Source organism: Limanda limanda, chromosome 8 (genome assembly GCF_963576545.1).
Source record: "Limanda limanda chromosome 8, fLimLim1.1, whole genome shotgun sequence".
In the NCBI taxonomy this organism is placed as follows: domain Eukaryota; kingdom Metazoa; phylum Chordata; class Actinopteri; order Pleuronectiformes; family Pleuronectidae; genus Limanda; species Limanda limanda.
The window spans coordinates 4,194,263-4,218,388 of NC_083643.1; the positions used below are offsets into that span (position 1 = coordinate 4,194,263).

Sequence of the window (24,126 nt, forward strand, 5' to 3'; positions counted from 1 at the left end):
GATCAGAGCTCAGGGGACGTGTGGTTAAACCTGGCCTGGTTTCAGGTTTTAAGTCGTGCAGAAGTTTAGTCTCATGTTTTTTACTCGTAACCCTCGACCCAAAGTGCTGCTTCAGTGGTTGTTGGTCTTTGCAGAGCAGCAGTAGGTGTTGCTCCACCCGGGACACGTGTGTGTGCTGTGCAGCAGTTGTTCATTAAGCGTCTACTTACGGCGCTGGGTGTGCCATCTGTCTCTGTTAGCCTCTGGTGCAGATCCAACCAGACCGTCTGCAAGGAGAAGCACAACAACAACAGCAGCAGCAACACGTCAGTCAGCGAGAACAATAACTACAACAACAGCGTGAAGCAGACATGAGTCACTCTGGGTGTTAGTGGGAACAGTGGGAGCAGGAGACGATGTGGGATGGGAAGGTTCAGCGGGGGGACTGGGGAGTTTGGAGGGGGGGATGCACGCCAGTGAGAGAAGCACAAAATAAAACAGAATGAGTAATATCAGCATGAAAAATCAAAAGATACAAGAACATCGAAATGCAAAAGTCCAACTGGAGGTTTGGATGTTTGGAATCACTTGAAAGATTCTTTCATTGCAAAATAAGTAGGAGGAGGATAAAGGATTTAATGTCAGTGTTAAATTATGTGTGGATTAAAATATATAAAAATCTGTTAAATCTTTCATAAAGTCTGTGGTGTCCCAAAAAAACTCAATTAAAAATAGAAAATCCTAGCTAACGAGAATCTCTCTTATTGGATCCCCAGGGGTCGAGGGAGGAGCTTAGTGAACTGTTGATTGTTCATTCAGAACTTAAGTGAGTGAGAGACAATAAATACCAGAGTTAAGTTGAAATATTCTCTTTTAGACTCGAGGCTGAAGCCTGGAGCGCTGACGTGTGTGTGTGTGTGTGTGTGTGTGTGTGTGTGTGTGTGTGTGTGTGTGAAGATGACAGAACATGGATCTCTCGTCTCCTCCTCCGCCCTCGCAGGCTGTGACTTGGACAGATCTGTTGTAATAAATCACAGTGAACACTGCAGGTTTCTGTCAGCTGGTGACTCAGGAGTCGTCCTGAGAGTGAAGAGCGACTGCAGCGCTCGCATAGAAAATAAGACCTTCACCTGCCACGGGGGGGAAAGTGAGGGAAACAGGGTGTGGCTCAGTGGGGCGGGCGACAAACACACACACACACAGACACACACACACTTGAATTCCATCATGGACAACACCTCTCGCCCCCTATGACACTTCCACAGGTCTTTTATTCCCACGGCCGTCAGACTCTACAACATCCCATATGAAGAATGAAATACTGTACTTCAGAAAATATGTTTTTGCACATATGTACAAACGGGTTTTCCCCGTACAATCATCCTGTGCCGCTGCACTTTGCAACTAACTACAGTGAGAAGGTGTAGATAATGTATATATGCTGTAAAAACTGTGTGGATCAATACAGTTTTATCTTATCTTATCTTATCTTAATGCGACTGTCTGTTGGAAACTAAGGGAACCTTCGTTCAGTTCGATCCCGACTGAGATCAAACTACTAAACTTTGGTCCGTTGGTTCAGATCGTGATATCAGAATCAGAATCAGAATCTGAGGAACTTTTCACACTTGTTATTTTGGTTTGGACCAAACAAGGCAGCTGTGAAAACACCATTAGTGTCTGCGATTTAATTTCACTGCTCAAACTACTCATACAGAAACAGTGTTTTTGTTATTCTCTGTCAAGACTTAACTAAGATCATTAAAATTCCTTTGAATCTACATGAACCGATGTTTATCCTCACCAGCTCCTGACAAAATGTCTGACTCTGCAGCTGCCAAGTTCTCCACCACATGTTCACCAGATCTCTGTGATCCCTTTGCTGTGTGGTGCTGCAGAGTCCGGGGGATTCTCTCTGCTGAAATCCGCTGCTGCTGCCGGAGACGAGGCTGATCAACAAAGTGAGGCTGATCTAAAACAGTCGGGGGTCGTGAGAGCTGAACAATGAGCTGAAATAGGAACTGAGCTGCAGAGTCAGAGGATTTGAATCTGTGGCTTCATCACCTTCCACACGTCCACACAGCCCTGTGATGCAGCTCGTCCAAATAAAACCACTTTAATATTTGACAAACTCCACGTGATGTTCAGTCCTTTATAAGATTAAAGTGTCAGTGTGATGTTCGCCCAGTTGTCAGGTGTTTAATTGACTGACTTTCTCATCTGGCTGGAAGCTGAGCAGCTTCTCAACTACATTATCCTGGAATAAACGTAATCAGGATATGTTCAAGCATCATTCTCTGCTTCAGCCTCAGTGTCACTAATACCAAACGTGTGACTATAAAACAAGACCTCTCATCCTGACACACGGAGAAAAACACAGAGTGTCGCCTGCAGCACACGGGGAGCGATAAAAGAAAATATATTTTGCATTCAAAAGAACAAACGCACTCTCTCAGAGGAGCGTGAAGGAAGACGAGAGGAGAATCTGAGCGAGAGGGAATGTGCCTCTTTGAGGAGGGGGGGGGTTTACAGGTAACAGGATTTCCAGGGTGTGATATCACAGAGCGACGGTGATATCTCCATCCTTCCACACACAACATCCCACAGTGTGTGGCCGGATTATTACTCACTCAGTAAACAATCCATGATTTACCCTGACACGCGGTGATAACATCATTTCCAAACTCCCGCACAGTCTTAGTACTGGGATGTGTGGAGGTGACACCAGGCCAAGCAGGGAGACAAAGCCACATTCAATAAGCTTCCTCAAAGCCATGTTTTGCTTTGATATGATGTGATTACTGCAGTGTGCCGGCTGCTCCTTTGAAAACTGTAATCCAGCAGAAAATGTCTATTCATTGGCTTTTCTGCAGCTCTCATTATTCTGACAATACAGCGGGGGGCGTAAGAGTTTCGTGACCTATATTCTTCCGATGCGCTGTTATTTTCTGCTGCTCTCTGCTGTCGTTGGAGGTAGTTTGGTTTGTTTACAAAGATGATCCATCAGCGAACATCACAAAGGATGCAGATGTAAAATAAAAGGAAAAAGGAGACAGGGTGGAGTTTTAGTTTGGATAATGGAAATATCTGCAATTAAAGTGCCCCTGTTTGTCTGTTTTTCTGTTTTTTTTTTTCAGCAAGATTACGCAGAACCTACTGTCCATATTGGGACGGGGGCAAGAAAATATATATTAAATATTGGCCCAGATCTGGACAAAGTCCAACATCCATCCACTAACAGGACCAATATTTTCCTTTTTTGACATTTTCACCAGTTTCCCAGAAAAAAATCATTTGTGGATCTTGATGAAAGAAAAATCAAGCAAGTAGCCAGATGATAAAACCATTACATAACTGATTTCCATCAAATGTTGTAAGGGGTTGAATCATCACCAAGTAAAGTCCACATCCATATTCACTTTCTTTAATATTTTCAACATTTTCTCAATTCTCCCTAGGGAATAATTCAAGGATCTTGCAGCTCAATTTAATTTAGGGGGAATATTGATCGTGGTGGAGAACAATTTTAATAATTATCTTATTATTATTGTCTGATTTGAAGTGGATGGAAACTTGATATATTTAAATAAATCTGTTCACATGTTCCTCATATTACATTTTCCCATTTGCCAGCACTTTTGAGACGGTCCCTTACTTCAGGTCTGTCTCTTATGGAGCTGCGTGTGGAACTGGTTTTCTTGATCATGAATAAAAAATAACATGCTACTAAAAATATGGATGTTTATTTTCTATTTATTCAGAGCGCATAATGCACATTTTAATAATGTATACATTTACACACCTACTATAAACATATTCACGTATATCAATTTTTTACTACTCGTTCCTGCTTCTACATTAAAGGGTTTTCGTGTTGGTGACAGAACCTTTCATTTCACTTTTATTCGTTTTCCCTTCATTACTACAGGTTGACATTTGTTTACTGGCCGTGGAGACGTCCCTGGACTGAGAGACGTCTCCACAGGACGGATAAACGGATTCATTATCACTGTCAACTCTACTTTTCCCTCTGCGCGGACTTCAGGCGTCAATTAATTACCGGCTTCTTTCTCCCGGTGAAAAGAGTTAATCATTCCTGAGGAGTTCTCATCACTGTCTCAAAATGTACAAATCAGACCTGACTGTGTTTATTCAGGCGTGAGAAGACGTCCTTTGTGCCGAAGCTCCTGTAAACATGTCAGGCTCTGGGTCCAGGGCTCTCTGAGTGTCTCAGGGTCAATCCTGTCAAACAATCCTGTAGTGAGAGGTTTCAATCATTTCTGCCCAAACTGCAGGTCAGTGGACTGAGAGAAACCCTTCTACTTAGACCCTTTAGAAGTGTATTAAATTATCCTCATGCCAAAGGTTGTTCCTGAAGAAGATTCAGACCCCAAAGATGTTCCTGCTGAGCCCCTGACCAACGCTCAGTCTTTAGAGACGTGTCTGAAGAGGAGGAGGAAGATTCCTGCGAGTGAGCTTGATTTATTGATTTGTTAAAAAAATATTCATGAACTTCAGGGAAGGGGGAGTCAAATCTTTACATTTTTCAAAATCTCCATCTGCTTCAGAGGCTGAGAAATGAAAGCTATAGTAAACATTGGCAATTCTTTATTCGTGTTTTTATTTGGTGCCTTCGTTCTTTATATCAGTATCGATATATATCTGCCTCCAAAACCCAGGTCGCTCTGCCTGTAGTTAATTCATGAGGGGGTTTTCTCCTTTTTGAATCCCATTCTTATTTTCTATTTTCTTTATGTGACACCCCCTTAGTGTGGTTTCATCCGCAGCCTCACCCCTACCCAGCAAGATATTGTATTTAGTAGTTTGGACAGGACGGGCAGAGCAGGACGGAGGACGATCAAAATGCATCAGGGACCATACATAAGTAAAAATGCTCTTTGCAATACTTCGGACGTAAGGTCCTTTTCTAATTGCATCTTCTGTCGCCCTCTTCATCCACACCCCCCACCCCCTTCATTCCCTCCTCTCCATCACTTAGTGTTAATTAACTCCTCATGCCACCGCCTCCTTCATCTCCTCATTAACCCCCTGCTTCTCTCATTTTCTCCTCCTGCTCCCGTTTCTTCTCTCCCTTCTCCTCTGCAGAACTTCGATATGCAGCCCCGGCTCAGCACGCCTTCACCAACGTAAGATCTCGAATGTACAAATTCTCCACAAGCAGACGACTTAATTAAGAAAAGAAAGTTAGTACGAGGACAAGATGAAAGGAGTCGTGCCTTTTATATCTGGAAGACGTGCTCGGGCAGTTTAAAGCTGAGAACTGACTCAGGGGCCGAATCCTTCAGAGAACTTACTCTACTCCACACATTCTCTTCTATTTTTCTGTTTCCATGTTAGCTCCTTTGAGTGGCTGCATGTACTGAGGCCCGGCCACCCAGGTAGCTAGCTCGTTAGCCTTGTCACCGGCGTGCAATGAATCATTAGGTACTTGGTGGAGAAGGTAAAACATCATGATTGACGGCCGAGACGAACTCGCTTCATCATCACCACTGACTCTCGCTCCAGAATCACAAGATGGCAGCGCGTTCGTATCCCGGGTATTAAAGGAATTTGAAGGTTTCCTTACTCAATAGTTCAATATTTAAAAATGTGTTACACAATAAATGTCCTCTACAACTATTTTTATTAAACTCTACTCAAACTGGAGCAAACAGTGCATTTGTTTAGATCCATTTTCCTCTGCAGATTATAACACAGTCGATGCACCAGTGTGTGTGTGTTAGTGTTTGTGTGTGTATGTGTGTTTGTATATATGTGTGTGTGTGTGTGTGGGGGGAGCTGTCTCTGTTCATGGTAATGTTATTCATTACCATAAACAGAGACATGTGTCTGACTGATGTGTTTTTAATGGGTTTTGTGGCCTCGTGGCACAGATGAGTAAAATACATCATGCATTGAATACACACTCAATACTTGTCAATGGGATACATTTGTTGTTGGTTCTAATCTTTCCATGTGATGAAAATGAGTATTGAATATGGTCGACCTCATCCTTTAGACCTCAGGCTTTCATTTAGGAGATGTAGAGGTTACGGCCTCCAGGGAATAGATGTATTGATAGTGAACGCTGTGTGTATCTAACTATATTTGAACGAAACAAGTGTGTGTGTGTGGTTGTATGTGTGTGTGTGTGTGTTTGTGTGTGTGTGTGTGTGTACGTGTGTGAGATCCTTACCTTATTCTCCAGTCGACCGATTAGTTCAGCCAGGCGGTTGATCTGAGACTCCAGACCTTCTTTCCTCACCTCCACTGCACCTGCAACACAAACACACACACACACACAAACACACACACACAAAGTCTTAATACACCGACTGAACGAGAACAAACACACTTAAAAGTTGTTTCACTTGTTTCCGGGCTGTGAACCCATCTGACGCAGCTGGATACATTTTTATTTAAATTCACGTCATATTGAAATCAAATTTTCAAAGCCTGACCGCACGTTATAATCCTCTTGAAATATTCAACCTGGGAGTAAACAGCTCATCCATGACTTCACTGTCACTCCCGATGCGTGACTTCCCACCAGCGCCTGTTTCCCTCCCGTCCTGTTTGTTCCCTCTTTTCATTTAAAGTTATATAAATTACCTTTATTCTGCTTTGTCTTTATTGGCTGCTTTAAACACACAAGTATGTGGAGTAAACACAACGCTACAGTGAGCAGGTCGTGCAGGTATTCCCTTAAACTCTCATTACCCTTTTCTAATCTTTCTCTTTTCATTTCCATTGTTTCATCATGAATATTTCATGTAAAGTGAGGGCGGCTGATAAATTGGCAATTATAAGTGTTTATCGGAAGGAACTGGCCTTTTCAAAGACAGTAAGGGAGCGGACAGAGCGTCTTTGAGCTGCTCGGTTTAATCAGCTCCGACTGCAGAAGGATTTTTAGACGGCGAAACACACACAGGTTTTTGCAAACAGCTTTGGTCTTAGAGGAAAAAAACAAAATGTACAAAATACACTTTCTGCTGCAGCGCTGAACATCAGTTAAGAAAAGTGGCCAAAAACAGCAGTTGGCTAATAAAGGAAAGAAAGAAGAAGAAGGCTGCTAACGGGCAAATGTGAGTGATTTTCAGACGTGAACTCTGGAGAATGTCCGCACAAGTTTGTCTTTCACACATGAACAAGGCAGCAGGAGATTCTCCAGTCAGATGCGTTCACAACATCAGGTGAGAGGTGGCAGGAGGCTGGACGCCACGTAGTCATTCTGCTGGTAGATTGGTCCTTATCTAGTCTGACGAACTTTGCCCCGCCCACAACATTTTCGTTCGGGAAGTTCGGTCTAGAGTCGCTCCGTTGGGGAAAAATCTCCGAACAGCTTCTGTTCGGACCAATCAAATTGTCAGGGCGGGCTTTATACGATGATGGACAGATGATCAACAGTTACCTAATCAACTACGTCATCAAACAGCGCTTGGGTTGACTTTGTTTTCCACAAACATGCCTGCCGCTGGAGAGCTGAGATGTGTCGATGCTGCCATTGAGTCTGTTTTAGGAGACATCGACAGCGCATTAATTTTGAAAGAGGAAATGAGCAACGCGATAAAGGCATTTGTAGATCGAAAAGATGTTTTTGCCGTCCTTCCTACGGGATTCGGACAAAGTTTAATTTATCAGCTGGCCCCGATGGTCGCTTATTTAACATACGTCACATACTACGTTGCTCTGATTGGTTGTAGGTCTATCCAATTGAGGGAAGAGGCTTTTTTTTCCCTGGTTCGGTTGAAAAACGCCCCATAATCACAGCCCAATGGAGCGGTCTCAGACTCATATTCTGACTTGAATCATGAGTATGACAACGTCAGGCTAGTCCTTATCACCAGAGGCTCTTGGATTTCATTGTCTTTCCAAGGTATGACCCATCGCTCACAGGCCTGGAGTCTGGAAAACGTCCAGATCCAACAGCTTATGTGAGCAATTAATGATTTAAAAACAGTTTACGACCTTGAGGATACACGCCGTGTGTAGTGATGAGAGGTGGGTGCTCATTTGACTTCTGTTTGTTTACAAGAAAACACACCAGGGCTCTTTTCCATATATTCATTATCTCCTATGGCAGATGTGCAGTGTTCCTCCCTCTCTTTGCAGATGATGCTCTGCTATTTTTGTGTCGGTATAAAAACTGAGGGAGAAAAGTGAGAGAACGTTTAATCCTTAGGATTTATATCACCATCGTTCTTTTCACCTCCTAAACGGTCTTTTTCTCCTCTATCCGCCAATCCTTCCTCTTCCTCCCCCCCCACCTCCTCTTCACTTTCTCCTGAGCTGCCGTCTTCTTTTCATCCCCTGATGGGCCCCTCACAGCTAATTGGAGAACTGGCTGAATACTCTTCATTAAAAGCTTTAACAGCCAGTCAATTAGGAGCTAACCCCCCCCCCCCCCGACACACACACACACACACTCATCAACTACACCATAGGCTGTAACCATGGAGACAGTTGGAGATAAAAGCCCAGTGGTCATTTTGATGGACTTAGAAAGTGCCCAGGTCAATTATAGAAATGCGTGTGAAGAATTACAGTCTTCGAATTTAGCAGCAGCAGCAGGAGGAGGGGGGGAGGGGGGGGGCTCCAGTGACTTTCCGCTCAATTAAACCTGATTTGAGTTTTTCCACATTCACCTAATTTAACTTTCCATTCTGTGTCACCGAGTATTTAAATGTGTTGACGTGACTCCAATGTCGCTTCACCCTCTCTTAAAAATAAGTGGCTGAAAAGTCCAAGAGTTCAGTGGAAGTTAACACCAGGTTCCAAGTCTACTGTGAAAATAAATGGAGCATACATATGCAAAGGAGAATTTGAAACCAACTGCTCTCCAGAATTTAAACGATGGCAGAAAACAGCCGAGAGGAATCTTCTGGACCAAACAGGAGGAACTGATGGTCCTCACGTCTCCAGGCCTGGGTCGAGGATACAGTCGGTCAGGTATCCCAGACGTGTCTCTCTCTCTCTCTACCTACGCCTCACAGCTCTTCCTTTGGGATCCCGATGCCTCACCCGACAGAGGAAGCTCATTTCGGCCATTTGTATATCTGTGACCTCGTTCTTTCAATCACTACCTGGAGCTGGTGAGGAAAGGCAAGGGCTGGACCGAAGAGCAGCCAGGAAATCGAAAGCTTTGCCTTTGTGTGCCTTCTGCACCACAGGGGGTCCAGTACAATGCCCTCATCACTGCTGATGCCGCTACAATCTGTTCATCTCGCAATCAATTGTCCAGTATTCCATCATTTGTCCTAAAGCATTGTTATCATCTCTGGAGCATGTGGAACCATCCATCCCTGAGTATTTCCCCTGGAAGCTTTTATTACAAGTCACAGAGGAAAGTGCCATTCTGCAGTTTTTGGACAATCTAATAAAAATCTATTAGAAAGTTACAGTTATGAATGAACTGTAATTACAGGCAGGACATAGCAAGAGATCACATCACCCGACTTAATGGAACGGAGCATTAACTAATTCATCTGTATCTTAAAATGAAATCATCCGTCTTGAGAGTGATTTCATTTCATTCTACGTTCATACAACTGACACATGTTCTGCTGCTTTTCTGTAAGAAGGTCCAATTCCAATCCCCCCCCCCTCTCTGTAACTATGGTAACCATTCCTCCTGATGTTAGACCTCATGCAGCGCGTGGACTAAATGATGGGTTTTGAAGAATCGCCCAATATCAAAGTTCTGTCAAGCTTCATCTGTATCCATTGATAAATTCCTCTTTGCCCACAAATGTCTTCCAGTGTTGCTGTTGTCTTCTAGCTGTTGACAAATCTGCTCTGTCCTTTAGCACGAAGAATCTTCCCACCGAGTCTAATGCACTTATTCAAAACTCAGCAGCTGGATTACCGACCGAGACGACCTGGTTCAATGTGGAGTAGATATCTGAGCTCCTCACTCCTCAGGTCGTAACTCCCAGAGTCCCGATTAAAGGCTAAAGTCGATCTAGCCTTTAGAGAACTGAGTCCTTGGCTCTAGAACAGCCTTCCACAGACTGTTGGATCAGCTGACTTTGTTGGTGCTCAGGGATCAAACCACCAACCCAGGGAACGGTGGCCCGCCTGCTACACAACCTGAGCCACAGTCCCAACAACAACAAACTTCAAATAAGTGTAGTACAGTCGGAAATGGATAAGACACAAATGTACAAACTGGTAACGACTTGGTGGCGCATTCATCAGTGTAACAGCTTTTTAATTATATTTATGTAACATGATCTCTTTCTCCACAGCAGATTCTCAATTAGCCATTAGGAGACGATAAACTGGAAACAATTGAATAACACCAAAGAGTCACAGGCCAGCATTTCCTCCCTGGTACATGTAGTGAACAGCACATTAACAAGCTGCCTTTCCTCTGCTGGGATCACACATCATCCACTTCCTCCCACTCAGAGACCATCTCCAGCTTGATAAGGACAGAAGACATCCTGTCAATGGTTCGGATCATCGGATATTTCATGGTTACGATGGCACGATAATCAACAGTGTCCACTTAAATCCGTTTTAAAAAGATGATCCGATCACCGTTGATGTCATTAGATCCAGTAATGGACACCAGGGAGGATTATCTCGTATCTCTCTGTAATAAACAACTGTTTCTCTTACATCTGTCTCAGCAGACGGCAAAAACACATGGTGCCTCCACTCTCGTCCACATCACAGGCACATCATGTTTAGTACAGCTGGGTGTGAACACGCACTAACGCACACAATTCACACAACACACATGTGCTGCCCACTAATACGTCTGCTATATTTGATGAATGTGAACGTGCGTCAGCAGGATAAATCTTTTAAAGTCTCTTTGTCCACTTGCTGCTCCTGCAAACAACAGAGTCGACCCAGGAGGTCAAAAGAAGTTCATTCCTTACACTGATGTCTGAAGTGTGCCCCTGATTAGTAATCGTCCAATCACACTTTAGCAACACTTGGATTTCCCCGTGTGTGGAAGTGCTGTAATTTGGAAGGATTCTCTGCAATTGAAGAAAATCACGTAATTTCTTCAACTTTTCCAAATCAAATGGGTTCAAGCTGCTGAGTATCTACATTAGAACAGAGCGTTAACTTCACATTTTGAATCCAACTCCGTTAAAGTCCTCACTTTGTGGAGACCAGTGTCGAAAGCTATCACAGTTCAGTGGCTCTCTACAGTCTCTAAAGTCGGCTGGAGTTGACTTTTCCAGAGTTAGTAAACAACTACAATAGAACTTAAACGATCTTAAATTTCAATCAAGCTGCACCAATATATTTGATCTGGATCGTGAGGACAATCATGCTTCACCTGGCAGATGATGTGATTTGATGATATGATTTGAACCATCAACGGCTCGTTTTCAAGTTTCGAGATGTTTTTTTCAACTTACTCAGCCAATAACATTTAATTAATCGTTTGGCTAGATACAGAAATTGAAATCTGCTAAATTATCACTGGAAAAACTGTGTTGATATTGAAATGAGCAGCCAGCCGTTCTTTCCTGTTGTTTTAAAAGTTCCTGAATTTTGATGTTAATTCCACTGTTTACATTTTAAGCTGCTCGTGTGCCGAGGACCGGAAGCTTGAAAGAAGAACAGCAACCGCGACCTTTAAAGAAATCGGATAATGTCAGAGTCTACATGTTTTCCACAGTCATACGCCTTCCTACTGTATAAATATATATCAAGACATCTGCGGTGACGTTAAAGCGCAGTTCATTTACAATTAAGGGTGAAGCGACAGCACTTGGAGGAGATAGAGAACGAAGGCTCACAGCTGCTTCACTTGAAGATGCTGCAGGTTATTTTTAGCTCTTTCTCGTTCTCACTCTTTGTTTCTTTCCCCACTCGTCTCCCACTCACCGCTTTGTTATCTCCGCTCTTTTGTCCTTTCACGTTTTTTTTTTTTGTTCTTCCTGTGCAGACTCTGATCAAGTCCCAGAGAGACAACCTCACCATATACTCCTCTCTGCTATTATGACATGAAAGAGGGAGATACACCTTCAAGGCGACTTCACGTGTAGGGGAAAGAAGAACAATGACGGAGGAAGAGAATGAAGAAGTGACTCAGGAGCGAAGGATTACTCATTCACACCGGAGGAGGCTGTGCAGCAGGACAGGGAGCGGGGGGGTGGGGAGGAGAGAGAGGAACTGGGGGCCATTAATCAATCGACTCGTCCTTACTCAAGACAAAGCACAGCTGACGTGAAGGTCCTCGGCTGTCACAGCTACTTTACTGCCTACAGTATCCCGGGGGGGAGTAAACGAGAAAAAGGAAGGCGTGACGCGGAGGTGAAGGATGGTGAGACTGACAAACAGCGGTGAAGGCTGTTTTCACGTCTTTGCCTTGTTTTGGAAAGGTAAAATTAATAAGGAAAATAAATACCTGCTCCCATACGCAGGGTTATTTGGAAGATGAAGATTATTTCCCGGTTCCAGTGGAAGCAGATTCAGAGCTCGTGTCTCTTGGACACAAACGTTGGATGTATTTCTGTTTGCTGTGAGATAAAGTGACTCTTTATTCCCCCTTTCAAATCATTGTACAGCTGGATATAAACATTTTTTCTTTATAATGATCGGAGCAAAAAAATCTGGACGTTTTGAATGTTTCATGCGTCGACAATTTCAACGTCTCTATGAATGAATAATGAACTTCTGACAATATATCAAAAATAATATTTTCTTATCGTTAAACAAAGAATTCCTCACAATAAATCTATATTTTTACTATTGATTGAGAATTCCCTTGGATCTAAAGGAACCATTCTCCCTCTGACTCATATGAAACTAAATGTAAACCTCATTAAACCATCACTCTCTGCAGTGAGAAGCTCATCCTGCTGAACTCGCCCCCGACAGGCGACAGATGTTCAGACTCTAACAGAACGAAGAACTGTCAGTTTGAGGCGTCGTCTTTCCACAGGTCATCTGAAGAGAATCGATTTTTACATCTGCGTGTTCTGTGCACCAATAAAAGCTGAAGTACTCAAAGTATTCAAACTGGTGAATATCACCGACACAAATTTTTAAAATGTACTCAATTTATATAACCTGACGTTCGATCCGATTCAAAAAGCAACAACGATTAAATGTGATATTACTGACTAAGTTTTTACTTTTCGCCTGATATGCTGCTCTTGATTAATTGGTTAATTTAGCGGTTTACACGAAAAAAGGTCTAATTATGAGAAATTACTTCAGTACTTTTTTACTTTATAAGAAATAAAGCCTTATTATTTATCTTGATGGAGTAGATATTTTTATTTGGAGTTTTTCATGCATATATGTTTGGGGACTTATTTGCATTTGTACGATGAGCTCAACACTAAGACCACGTTACCTCAGAGTCTTCACTGGGGATGTTATTAGCCAGCAGCTCTTTGCTTTGGTTTTATTGAACCACTCTGTCACTGTCAGTGGCCCTGGGTCACCTAATGTCCACATTCTCTCTATCAACACGTCTGTATCTGCTTCAGGGTCAAAGGTCACATATCCCTGTCTCGTTTAAAGGAAGCTGACACAATAAGTGTCTCTCATATTGTTCTCGCTACAGGACGAGACAATTGATCATTTAATGGGAAATTAAAGGCATTCATCTGTTATGTTGTTCAGTGTGGGTGTTTTATTTTTCTAAACTGTGGCTGCACATTTGTTTTTTAATGAATTGTTATACAGTAGATGTAGTTTAATATTGTTACTGTGCCGTTTAAAAAGTGTTTTATCACATAAACTGTGGCTGCACGTTAAAAAATATTCAAAGGGAGGAAGTAAATGTCGTGTAGATTTATTTATTTGAGCCCTTTCTCAGTTATGATTATCAAACTATATCATAAAAGATGTTCTATCGCATTTTGATACAACACAACACGGTATCAGAACATCTCTTATGTATGTTTACTGAAATTATTATTCACTTTTCACTGTGTCTATATTCTCTTTCCCTCTTATGTCTCCTGTGTGAACGAGATCTACCTTTTCTTTTGAAGCAGCGTGTGCATCATGTGTCAGGAGGAGTTTTTATATGATGAAGAGTAAACTGTTCTCTTTCTGGATCACAAGGCTGCGAGAGAATAAAGAGTCTTCACTGCCAAACCCAGTCTGACATTAATGCCACAATGCCACAGCAGTAAAACACAAAGATTTATAGAAACCATGGCAACTGTTAGTGACTCGAGTGCTTCACTGGGGCCATAAATCACATAATCCTGTTGAGGCGACTGACTTTTAGAGGCTTCATTTGTGTTTTATATTCATGTCAGTGCTGAACTGGGTCAAGTCCCTCACAGGCGGCCTTGTTGTCTATGAAGTGCATATTGGTGCTTGTGTGTGACCTCATGTGACCTGTTGAAGGAGATGCTCTGGTTTCCTCAGTCGATGCAGCGTAATGCATGTTGAACGTGTGTTTCTCTGATCGCTTCTCATCTCTCACTCAATCAATAATGGCTTTGACAACAGCTCTATACACAAGTCACAGAGAAGGACAGCTACACTGGACCTTAACCAAAGGGCATGGTCAATGTGGATTTCTGGATTTGATTCAAGGAAACATAAACTTCTTAGTGAAGGTAAGAAATTCACGATCTGATTCAGTGTCAGTGGGCAGAACTGTACAATTATGAAGGTAAATATTAGGGACGGGAATCGGCAGGGACCTCCCGATACGATACTATCACGATACTTAGGTGGCGATACGATATGTATTGCGATTTCTGTGGGTATTGCGATTCTGTAAGTATTGCGATTCGATATTACGATTTCCTGAGATTTCTTTTTTTTTAAATACTGGACCATGGAAAAATGTTGAGTCATTCCTTCAAATACAACACAGTCAAATTCACTTAGAGCTTTACCAGTTTTATTTCAAATATTAACATTAACTTAATGACTGCCTGGCAGCCAATAGAGAAAATAAATAACAATGTTCCCTATTATTGTATAGCCCCTGTCAACTGCACACAAACTGACAGATTAAGAAATGTATGCCACCTAGGCTACTTTTAAACAATAAATAAAAGGTAAATTAAATAGAATGAATAAAAGTTTACTTAAAATATAAACTTTGAAATAAACAAAAAGTAGGCTATTGTTGTTTGCATGTAGCCGATGCAAAGCTAGTGCTTGGGTATGTTTAGATTCTTGTGCAAAAACAAGAGCTGGTCAACATGCTCTTGGGTGATGTTGCTCCCCCAATATATCCCCCCCGGTATAAACCAATAAATATAAAAAAAAAATATTTTTTTTTAAAATCGATTTGGGAGGCAGCATATCGATTTAAAATCGTCATTCACAAGAATCGCGATTTGTAACAGAATAAATTTTCCCCCCATCCCTAGTAAATATGGTGGAATTTAATGTTATTACTGCACAAACACAATGAAAGAATAAATATCTAGACAACAAACAAAAGCGTTTTAATAATTTCGTATGAAAAGCATTATTATTTTCATCAGTTTTAACGTGTAAATATCTTTAGTAGCTAAAGATGTCACCTCATTGGGATGCAAGTACTTCCAGTAACAGTATGTACAGTAATAGTTGGAACATTACATTAAATCTCATTGATCATTGCTGAGTGACTCCAGTTACTTCTTTTAACAGATCGATGCAGTTGAATTGGCTTGATTACAAATTGACAAACGAGCCGATGCATTGATTCAACTGAACCGACGCTTCCGCCCTAAAACGAAGAGGAAGCAGCTCATGTTTGTTACTGATGAGTTGTTTGTTTGGTTGAAAAGGTCAATGTCCAGTTCTTCCTTCTCAAAGGTTAAACATGGGCCCCTCCACGGACGCAGCCACGCAAACACTGAGCCGTTTCCACTCTACAACACTGGAAACCACACAATGGTAATGGTGACGTCTCTGCAGGCTGATGATCGATGTGCAGGAGGAAATCGTTCTAGTTGCTCAGGCTAGGCTTCAGAAAGAGTAAAGGGTGTTGATTGGAGACCAATGACAGGGTCTGTTGGATTTAGAATATCGTGAAAGAGCCTAATGATCGTACTTTTGAGTTATTACCTCTCATTACGTCCAGCAAGGGCGTTACAGTTTCCCCCCCAGTGCATTGGTTGGTTTGTTTGTCAGCAGGATTACGCAAAAAACTGTTAATGCATTTTCACATAACTCAGGACGATGGGACAAGAGATAACAAATTTGCAGCAAATCCAGGAATTCTTTATCACCTTCTTTGTGAGAAAAGGATGTTTTTAGACATTTTCACGACTTTCTCCAAAGACAATTCGTGGATCACGGTGAAAAAAACCACAGGCTTATCTATGGGACACCATCTGTTGGCCACTGTAACACGAATGGAGGATCTCGACCAGATGCATCATCAGTGACATTAATAGTCTTTAGCAGAACGTCAGTATTTTAGCTCCGAGCTGTCGAGTAGCAGCCGACCACATTTCTGACCCTCATACTGAGGCTGAACATGACGAATGGCTCCTGAAACCAGACGGGACATCCGACACTCGTCAATAACAACATCTGACCAGTGATTGATTACAGTTTGTTCTGCCCTTTAAGACTCTCCTCACCCCTGAGACTCACCTCAACTCCACTTCTTGTTGCAGCCATCAACGTTTATGTGACACACACACACACTACATTACAGATTTCAGATTTATAAACTCTCTACCTTCTCCCTTTGCACAGCCATCCCTAAATCTCGTCCTCTTTCTACGATGTAGGAATTTTGCATTCGACCTGTGCAGGTGGCTGATTGAGGTGTTTTAAGATGGAGAATAAATCACATAGGCGTGTGTGTGTGTGTGTGTGTGTGCACAGGGGTGTACAGTGGATGAGGTAGCGCTGAGTGACAGTCAGGCTTTGATTTCTGCTCACCCCGGATGATCTACCACGACTGCGGGCTGGGAATAAGATGCTAATCATACAAGCAGATGACAGATGGACTCCAACCCTGAAATCAGAGGAGGTGTTGCATTGTGTGTGTGTGTGTGTGTGTGAGTGTGTGTGTGTGTGGTCACCTGAAGCAGTGTTGATGGTCCTGACAGCCTCCCTGGCCACGCTGACTCTGTTGTTCGGAGGGTAGTCAGGGACAGTGTTGTCATTGCGCTTCTCGGACATTCGTGGGCTCACCTTGGCAGGTAGATGACTGAGAGGGGAGGGGCGGAGTTAGATAACAAGACAGCATGTGTGTGTGTGTGAGTGTGTGTGAGCGTGTATGTGTGTGTGAGTGTGTGTGAGTGTGAGCGACAGATACTTTAACCATACAAGATCTGTGCTTGAAACACTGCCTGGTTTCCATTACGACTGCTGACAATCTGAGTTTTACACATAATGCCCTGATACATGTGCACAGACATGAACACACACACACACACACACACAGACACACACACACACACACACACACACATTCCCAATTTCACAGCGTCTGACATCCCTCATTCCCTCAGTCTCACCCTGATTGGCTGTGCTGTTCGTCGATGGCGTCCACAGCACTTTCCACAGAGCTCAGCAGAGACTGGATCTGATTGGCCGATTCCTTCAGGAGGAAGCGTGTCACAAACTGCTCCACGTTGCTTCCTTTCTCGTAAACCTGGGGACACAGAAGTCGAAATGTAAATAATGGGTTTGATTATACGTGAAACTAGTCTCAGAAGTTTGTTTTGGGAAGAAAATGTTAAAAAAGGAAAGTGTATTTTTTCCATGTTTGTCACACATCACAGCTGCTGGTTCCACTTCCTGTCAAAGTGTTTTCCAGCTGAATCTTCAGTTCAGTTCTTGAATCGCAAAGTGGAAAGACACAAATATAAGAAGTAAAAATAGAAAAAAACACTTTGTCGTCTAGCACCTTCGCTCTGAGTCGCTTACTCTTCTCTTCTTTTTGCTGCAGGTCAGACATAACCAGACTGTACATGTGCCCCCTGGAGGCTGGCTGCAGCATAGGTCATAAAGCCTGTGTCCTCCATGTTAGTAGATTGGGCTCGGATCAAATTAAAAAGTGGAAGTAGAGGGAGGCCACATTTTGAGGAGACTAAATTCTAAATACGCCGCTGTGATGTTATTCGTCAATAAATGCTGCTTTTGAAAGGAAGCGGCTCCTGAATTGAGACACAGCTACAGAGTTCATGGACATAAAGTAAACATCTTCATCCATCATCTGCATTTAAAGCCTGTTGCACTCAAAAGGTGCTGAGTTGTGGTTTTAATAGACTGAACATTCTTTCAGTTCATAATCAGCAGACACAAAGTTAAACAGAAATATCATCCACCTCCTCCTATTAAACACAAAAGCCTTTAACTCAATTAGGTTTTAACTCGTCAGCATCGTTCGCTGCTCTGCTACAAAACTGATTCACACTGTAGCCTTGAGCACATTCTGCACAGAGCTTATTGATCCTTAAGTAATGAAACATTTTCCTGAAGCTGTTCTGAATTGTTGCTTTGAACCCTTGAGGTGAGATCTACTCTATCAAGCAGGAAATGTGATGTTTTCTAACCTGAGTAAGACTTTCTCAGGACTAAAGAACAGAGACATCCAGACGTGGGCAGCGCAGGGACTCGTGAACACGCTGAACTGTCAGAGGAGGAAGACTGCAGCTCCTGCTTTAACTCCGATGACCTTATCTCCCACCTTTTAATTATTTAGGGAACTGGGCGCTACAGAAAAAACCTCCTTCCCTGAACACTGATTGTCCAATGACAGCTTAGCAACGGTAACTAGGCACATTGGGCCTGTCAAGCTGTGGATTTCCACACATGTTGAAGCTGTGTGTGCTGTTTAGGAACCTGTGTTTGAAGAGTGGGTGGTGTCTGTATTTAGTCTCAGTAAAAACAAACCACAACAACACAATTACACTGCATCAGTGGGGCCTTGATGCTGCAGCTTCACACCACGATCACTACCGCTCAGACCCTGGCTCCAAATGTATCCATAGTTAAGAATGTTGGTTTCATTCTGTTCAACATGAGGAAGTGGAGACGCTTCTTCCATTTCCTCTACCATTTCCTCTACCAGAAACCCAAGTCAAGGTTGTCTGAGGAAGCGTGTGACAAAAACAACATGTACATGCTCTTCTTTATAGTCTGTTGTCCTGCGACATGTAAACAAAGTGTCCAAAATGTCCAGTATGAAAGCTAAGAATCCAGGAAGTGCTCCATAAGTCCACAATGACGTTTCAGACGAACCTGGATGTCCAGACTCTGAGTTTGTCCTCTGCATACCGTAAATGCTACTGTTTGGACGAGATGCTGAGACACAGTTAAAGCCACAGAACCATGCATCAGACCCACACATGAGAGCCTCAGTATCAAAAGCGTGGTCGTAATTGACTGAATATCTTCCTCCGACAGTGGAGTCAGTCGGTCATGTCAGCTTTACTGTCAGAAGTCACAGTGCAGTGATTCAGGGAGACAATTAAGGTTCCATGTGCAGTCAGCCTTCCTCTGCTGCTCTCTAATCAAAGAGCAGCGGCCTCACGAGACACACAATCCCACCGGCTGGATCGACTTCTATTATTACAGTCAATGGCTTTTACCCACGTAAACACAGACATGCATATATGTCCACGTACAAACCTGCAGCTATCGACTCAGAGGAGGCTCTTCCTCATCAGTTCATGTGAGCAGTGGACCGGCCAGCTGCTTTCGGAATTTACATAAACGTCAATTATAAAACGCAAAAACAAAATGTTTAAAATGTATTTATTTAAATACAACCAACAGAAATCAATGTTTATAGAATTTATGTGAGTGGTTCCAATTTTATTGTCAAGAGACAGATACGAATCACTTATAACTAACATGCTGAGGTTCAATTACCAAAGAGGGGTCCTAATTGGAATAAAGAGTTATATGTATATATGTATATAAATGTATTTGGTGAAGGGAGCATACTGATACAGTGGAGAAAAAAATAATTAAATATATTCCTTTCTATATCACGGGTCTGCTTCATAACATTTGCTTCGGTCAAATATACATAACTTGGTGGAGGGGAAATTATATTTGTAATACAAGAATAACACAATCATGTGCAGGGCTTTTTGGCCCCGGCGGAGGTTTGTCATTCTAGTTTTTTTGTCTATAATGTACTTATTTCTCTGAGGACTAATAATCACATGAAAAACCACAACAATTTCAAGAATCCCAGTTACAAGACGATAGGTTTTGTGGCGTGAATCATGTCCAGTACTGTAGGTGTAGCGTTTTGTTGGTCTCAGTGTTTTCTGTACTTTATTCCCCGAGAGTCACGAGCACTAATACTTATTAAAAATGACAACATGAAACAAACGGGTGAGAATTCCCCTCAGGACGAATTGAGAATGTAACTGTAGCAGCTCTTTTATTAGCCAGCAGATTCAGAATAAACATTAGAGTCGTGATGGATGAAGTCAGGAAACTCTAAAGGCTCAAAGCAGCGACGGGAATCAAATGTGCTGGATAATTGGTTGTTTTTCATTTATGGTCAGAAGAAAAGCCCTCAGCACAAATACAGACACACACACACACACACACACACAGCAAATGTGAAGTCCGTGTATAAAGTCAGTACATGTGTTTTGCATATTCTCTTGTTCAGTGAATCTCAGTGAAGTACTGTCACTACTCGATTATTTCTGCCATAATTAAACTGCAGCACTTGAAGCAGTGTGTGTGTGCGCATATTAAACTGTGTGTTTATGTGGGTGTATGTTGATCTATAGCAGGTGTGAGTCATAAGTAACACACATTAAATACTGCTTCTTTTCTATAGTTATACAGCAGCAAAAACAAGCATGTGAAACCTTTAAGTTGCTGTACCTGGTGCTCTGATCCTAATTTAAGATAAACTCTTTGGCCTCAGTCTACATCCACATTAGTACATTTTACTTTTAAAACACAACACTGTTGCCATGGTTCGTGGTTACCGTCCGTAGTCGCGGCGACAAAGACGTTGGCGCTTGGAAACCGTGACGTCACCGGGACTTGCTCCCTGATTGGCTGTTTGCAGTCACGACATATTGCCAGTGACATTTCAACTTGTCGATCTACTTCCTGTTTGCACCAGCACACACATGCTCATTGTACAGGAACGGTCACATGACGCGTTTTCAGGTGAACAAATATTATTATTACTGATAAGCAGCTCAAACACGAGTCTGGATGGAGATTCTTTGAGTCTTAAAATACTTTTTTTAATTAAAATATTAGTATGAATGTTGGTGGAACACAACAATTAAACATTCAAACTGCTGCTGGGAACATAGACTGTAAATAAAAAGCCTTGGATTGGGTCGAATCTCCTTTCCTAAATATAACCTCAAACGGATTCCTTCGTCAGAACTTGACATTGATCAGAAACAACATTTTGGGCCAATTTCCGAAAATGTTTAATCTGAGCCATATTCTTCAGACATCTGGTGTAAACAGCCCACAGCTCTGTGATGTCATTTCACAAGGAATCCAGAAGCAGCCGAGGCACCAAACCACAGAAGGCGAACTGGTGTTGAATTGTCTATTTTAAAATCTGCTCCTCACTTCACCCTGTCCTGCTCTCCCCTCAATGCTCCCTCTCTCTCTCTCTCCCTCCTGTATGTACAGTAGCATCCTCTCTCGCCCTCTGATGAACTTGTCCCACGGGCACAGCTTCAAAACCCGGGATAGAAAAAAGCTGTGATCTATAATTCACACAGATCACGGACCCTGGAGGAGATACACCCTCGCTCTCCACTGGCTCCTTCCACCAGTGGAGCTACATGGGATTATGTGACTGAGTGTGTGTGTGTGAGTGTGTGTGTGTGTGTGTGTGTGTGTGTGTGTGTGTGTGTGTGTGTGTGTGTGTGTGTGTGTGTGTGTGTGTGTGTGTGTGTGTGTGTGTGTGTGTGTGTGTGTTTGTGTGTCCACTTATTCAGAACCGTGTGTGTTTATGAGATCCAGGCAGGAGCAATGAGAGGGTGTCAGGGTTCACTTATGTTAGTGTGGCTGGTTTTGTGTGCGATGATTGATGACGGAGCTCTCCAGAATTTATCACACTTATGAGGCTCAATATTCTTTATTGTGTGTATATTTTTCACACATCACCGAAGGCTTAATTTGAATCGGTGGAGGCGACACACGCACTGAACTTCAGTCTGACCCCGAGTCCCTGCAAGGATCCACCTTCCTATCTCAAAGTGGAGGTGACGTGTTTTTCATAAGATGAGAAAAATGTAATCTGGTTGGAGTAATTGACCGTGCCATCAGGTCATGTGTGTGTGTGTGTGTGTGTGTGTGTGTGTGTGTGTGTGTGTGTGTGTGTGTGTGTGTGTGTGTCATCATATCTCATGTGCAGTATTTCCTCTCATCTTCTTGGGAGTTAACAACAAATCTCCTCATTACCATCCACCTACGCATCTGCACATCTGCATGTATAGAGAATCTTACCACTGCAGGGCGCACACACAAAAACACACAGACACACCAACACACACACACAAACAAACACAAAAACAAACACAAACACACACGTAATCCTAGCCCCTTATTCTAACCTGCCCCATCAATAATCAATACTACATACGTACCCCCTAAACAGGCCAAATGTCCTCACTCCGTTAGGTCCTCTCAAGGATATAAGAAGTAGAAGCACAAGCACAAGCACACACACACACACACACACACACACACACACACACACACACACACACACACACACACACACACACTCTGCGTCTTTTGTGATAAGATGTTGGCGGCTGATTACAGGGTGTTGCAGGAGTAATCAGTGATTACAGAGATTGGTCTTGTTAGGGGAAATTATTCCTTCTTCTGAGACTCAGATGGAGATACAGAGGCTGTGCTGAGTGTGTGTGTGTGTGTGTGTGTGTGTGTGGGGGGGGGGGTGACAGGGATGCAGGCCTCCAGGGTGAGAGGTGTAAGCGGCTGATAACAGTGATGCTTTCACTCAGCCGGAGTGTTAGGAATATTCCACGGTCGCTCTTCAACTTGGACTAATGAATTTCACCTTGGTGGCAAAACAAACAACTGGAGCATAAACAGGATCGAAGCCGGCAAAGCTGACAAAGCTAATTAACATGTCCTCTGTAAAGAAAGCAAACAAGCTCGATATACAACAAAGATAGAAAGAGGTTAGAAAGAGGTTCTCACTTTGATTTAAGAACAATCTCATTGATTACTTCCTGTTTTGTTCCCCACTCTGATAATGTGGATAATAACAACATTATTGTCTAGAAAATCGAAGCTACTTGGTTCCATGTAATGAAGTGACTTCAGGTGAATAACCTTCTGTCAGTCTGTCAACATCAAGGCTTCCTGCAGAGTGTCAGGTCATTTGTCTCCAGCTTGACTTCAACTCTCCTCTTGTTGTGCCACAAAGACACAGATGAGAATCTCATTGACTTCATTCACCAGGAGGGTGTTGATGCTTCAGTCCACAATAGCAGTGCACCAACCTGTAATGATGTTCTACTCCATAATGAGACAGTGAGTGGCTCTCTCCATCTTGAAAAACCCACAATCAAAAGTATTGATGGGGGGGCTGGGGAATTGTCTAGTGTAAATAACGTCACAACAAAAATGGCTTCAACAGGACACGTGTTACAGTGATGGAGGAAGAGGAAGCTGTCGCAGGATGAAGACTGAGAAACACAAGATGGAGGAGGGATGTAAGTGTTGGTATCGATCCACCATCCAACAGCTTAGTCTAAAGGAGCTTAATCCCTCTCAACTGACTCCAGAAGCCAAGGCAACTCCAAGGAGAGGAGAGGAAAGGGAGGAGAAGACCCCATCCCTATTCATATTTTCCAACGTAGATTTAAGATAAGTCTTATTTATACTGTTGAAAGTTAATATGTTCAATTTTAACTTCTAATTAAACTTCGCAAAAAAATGGCTGATCTTGCTGTCGACCGTGGATTTGTGTTTTTTTTTTTAAGAATTGGTTCTGCCACTGTTTCGTTGCCAGTATCGATTTATCACCAGTATTGGGAAAACCCCAAACGATTTGCAACCCTAGAGAGGAGAAGAGAGGACAGGAGGAGCGTCTTGCACCTTGTGCAAATAAATGAAAGTTGTGATCCTCACAGTTAAAAACACCGGAGGAAGGAAATTCTTTCATTCTTTCTTTTTCCATTGAGGTTTAAATACCCTGTGGAGTTCTTCACCAGTCGAATATTGGTGGAGCAATGTTTTTATGAATGGATATAAACC

At 42.6% G+C, this 24,126-nt stretch overlaps 1 protein-coding gene across 1 annotated transcript in view; it reads right to left on the bottom strand.

The window, feature by feature from the left end:
- necab2 (N-terminal EF-hand calcium binding protein 2) overlaps window positions 1-24,126 on the bottom strand; it is a 100,754-nt gene that overhangs the window by 24,490 nt on the left and 52,138 nt on the right. The window contains exons 6-9 of the mRNA XM_061077152.1: window positions 17,397-17,533; window positions 16,959-17,086; window positions 6,176-6,255; window positions 210-266 (exon numbers count right to left, since the gene is read on the bottom strand). Of these exons, the coding sequence (XP_060933135.1) occupies window positions 210-266; window positions 6,176-6,255; window positions 16,959-17,086; window positions 17,397-17,533 (402 nt within the window). The remainder of the gene's footprint in view (window positions 1-209; window positions 267-6,175; window positions 6,256-16,958; window positions 17,087-17,396; window positions 17,534-24,126) is intronic.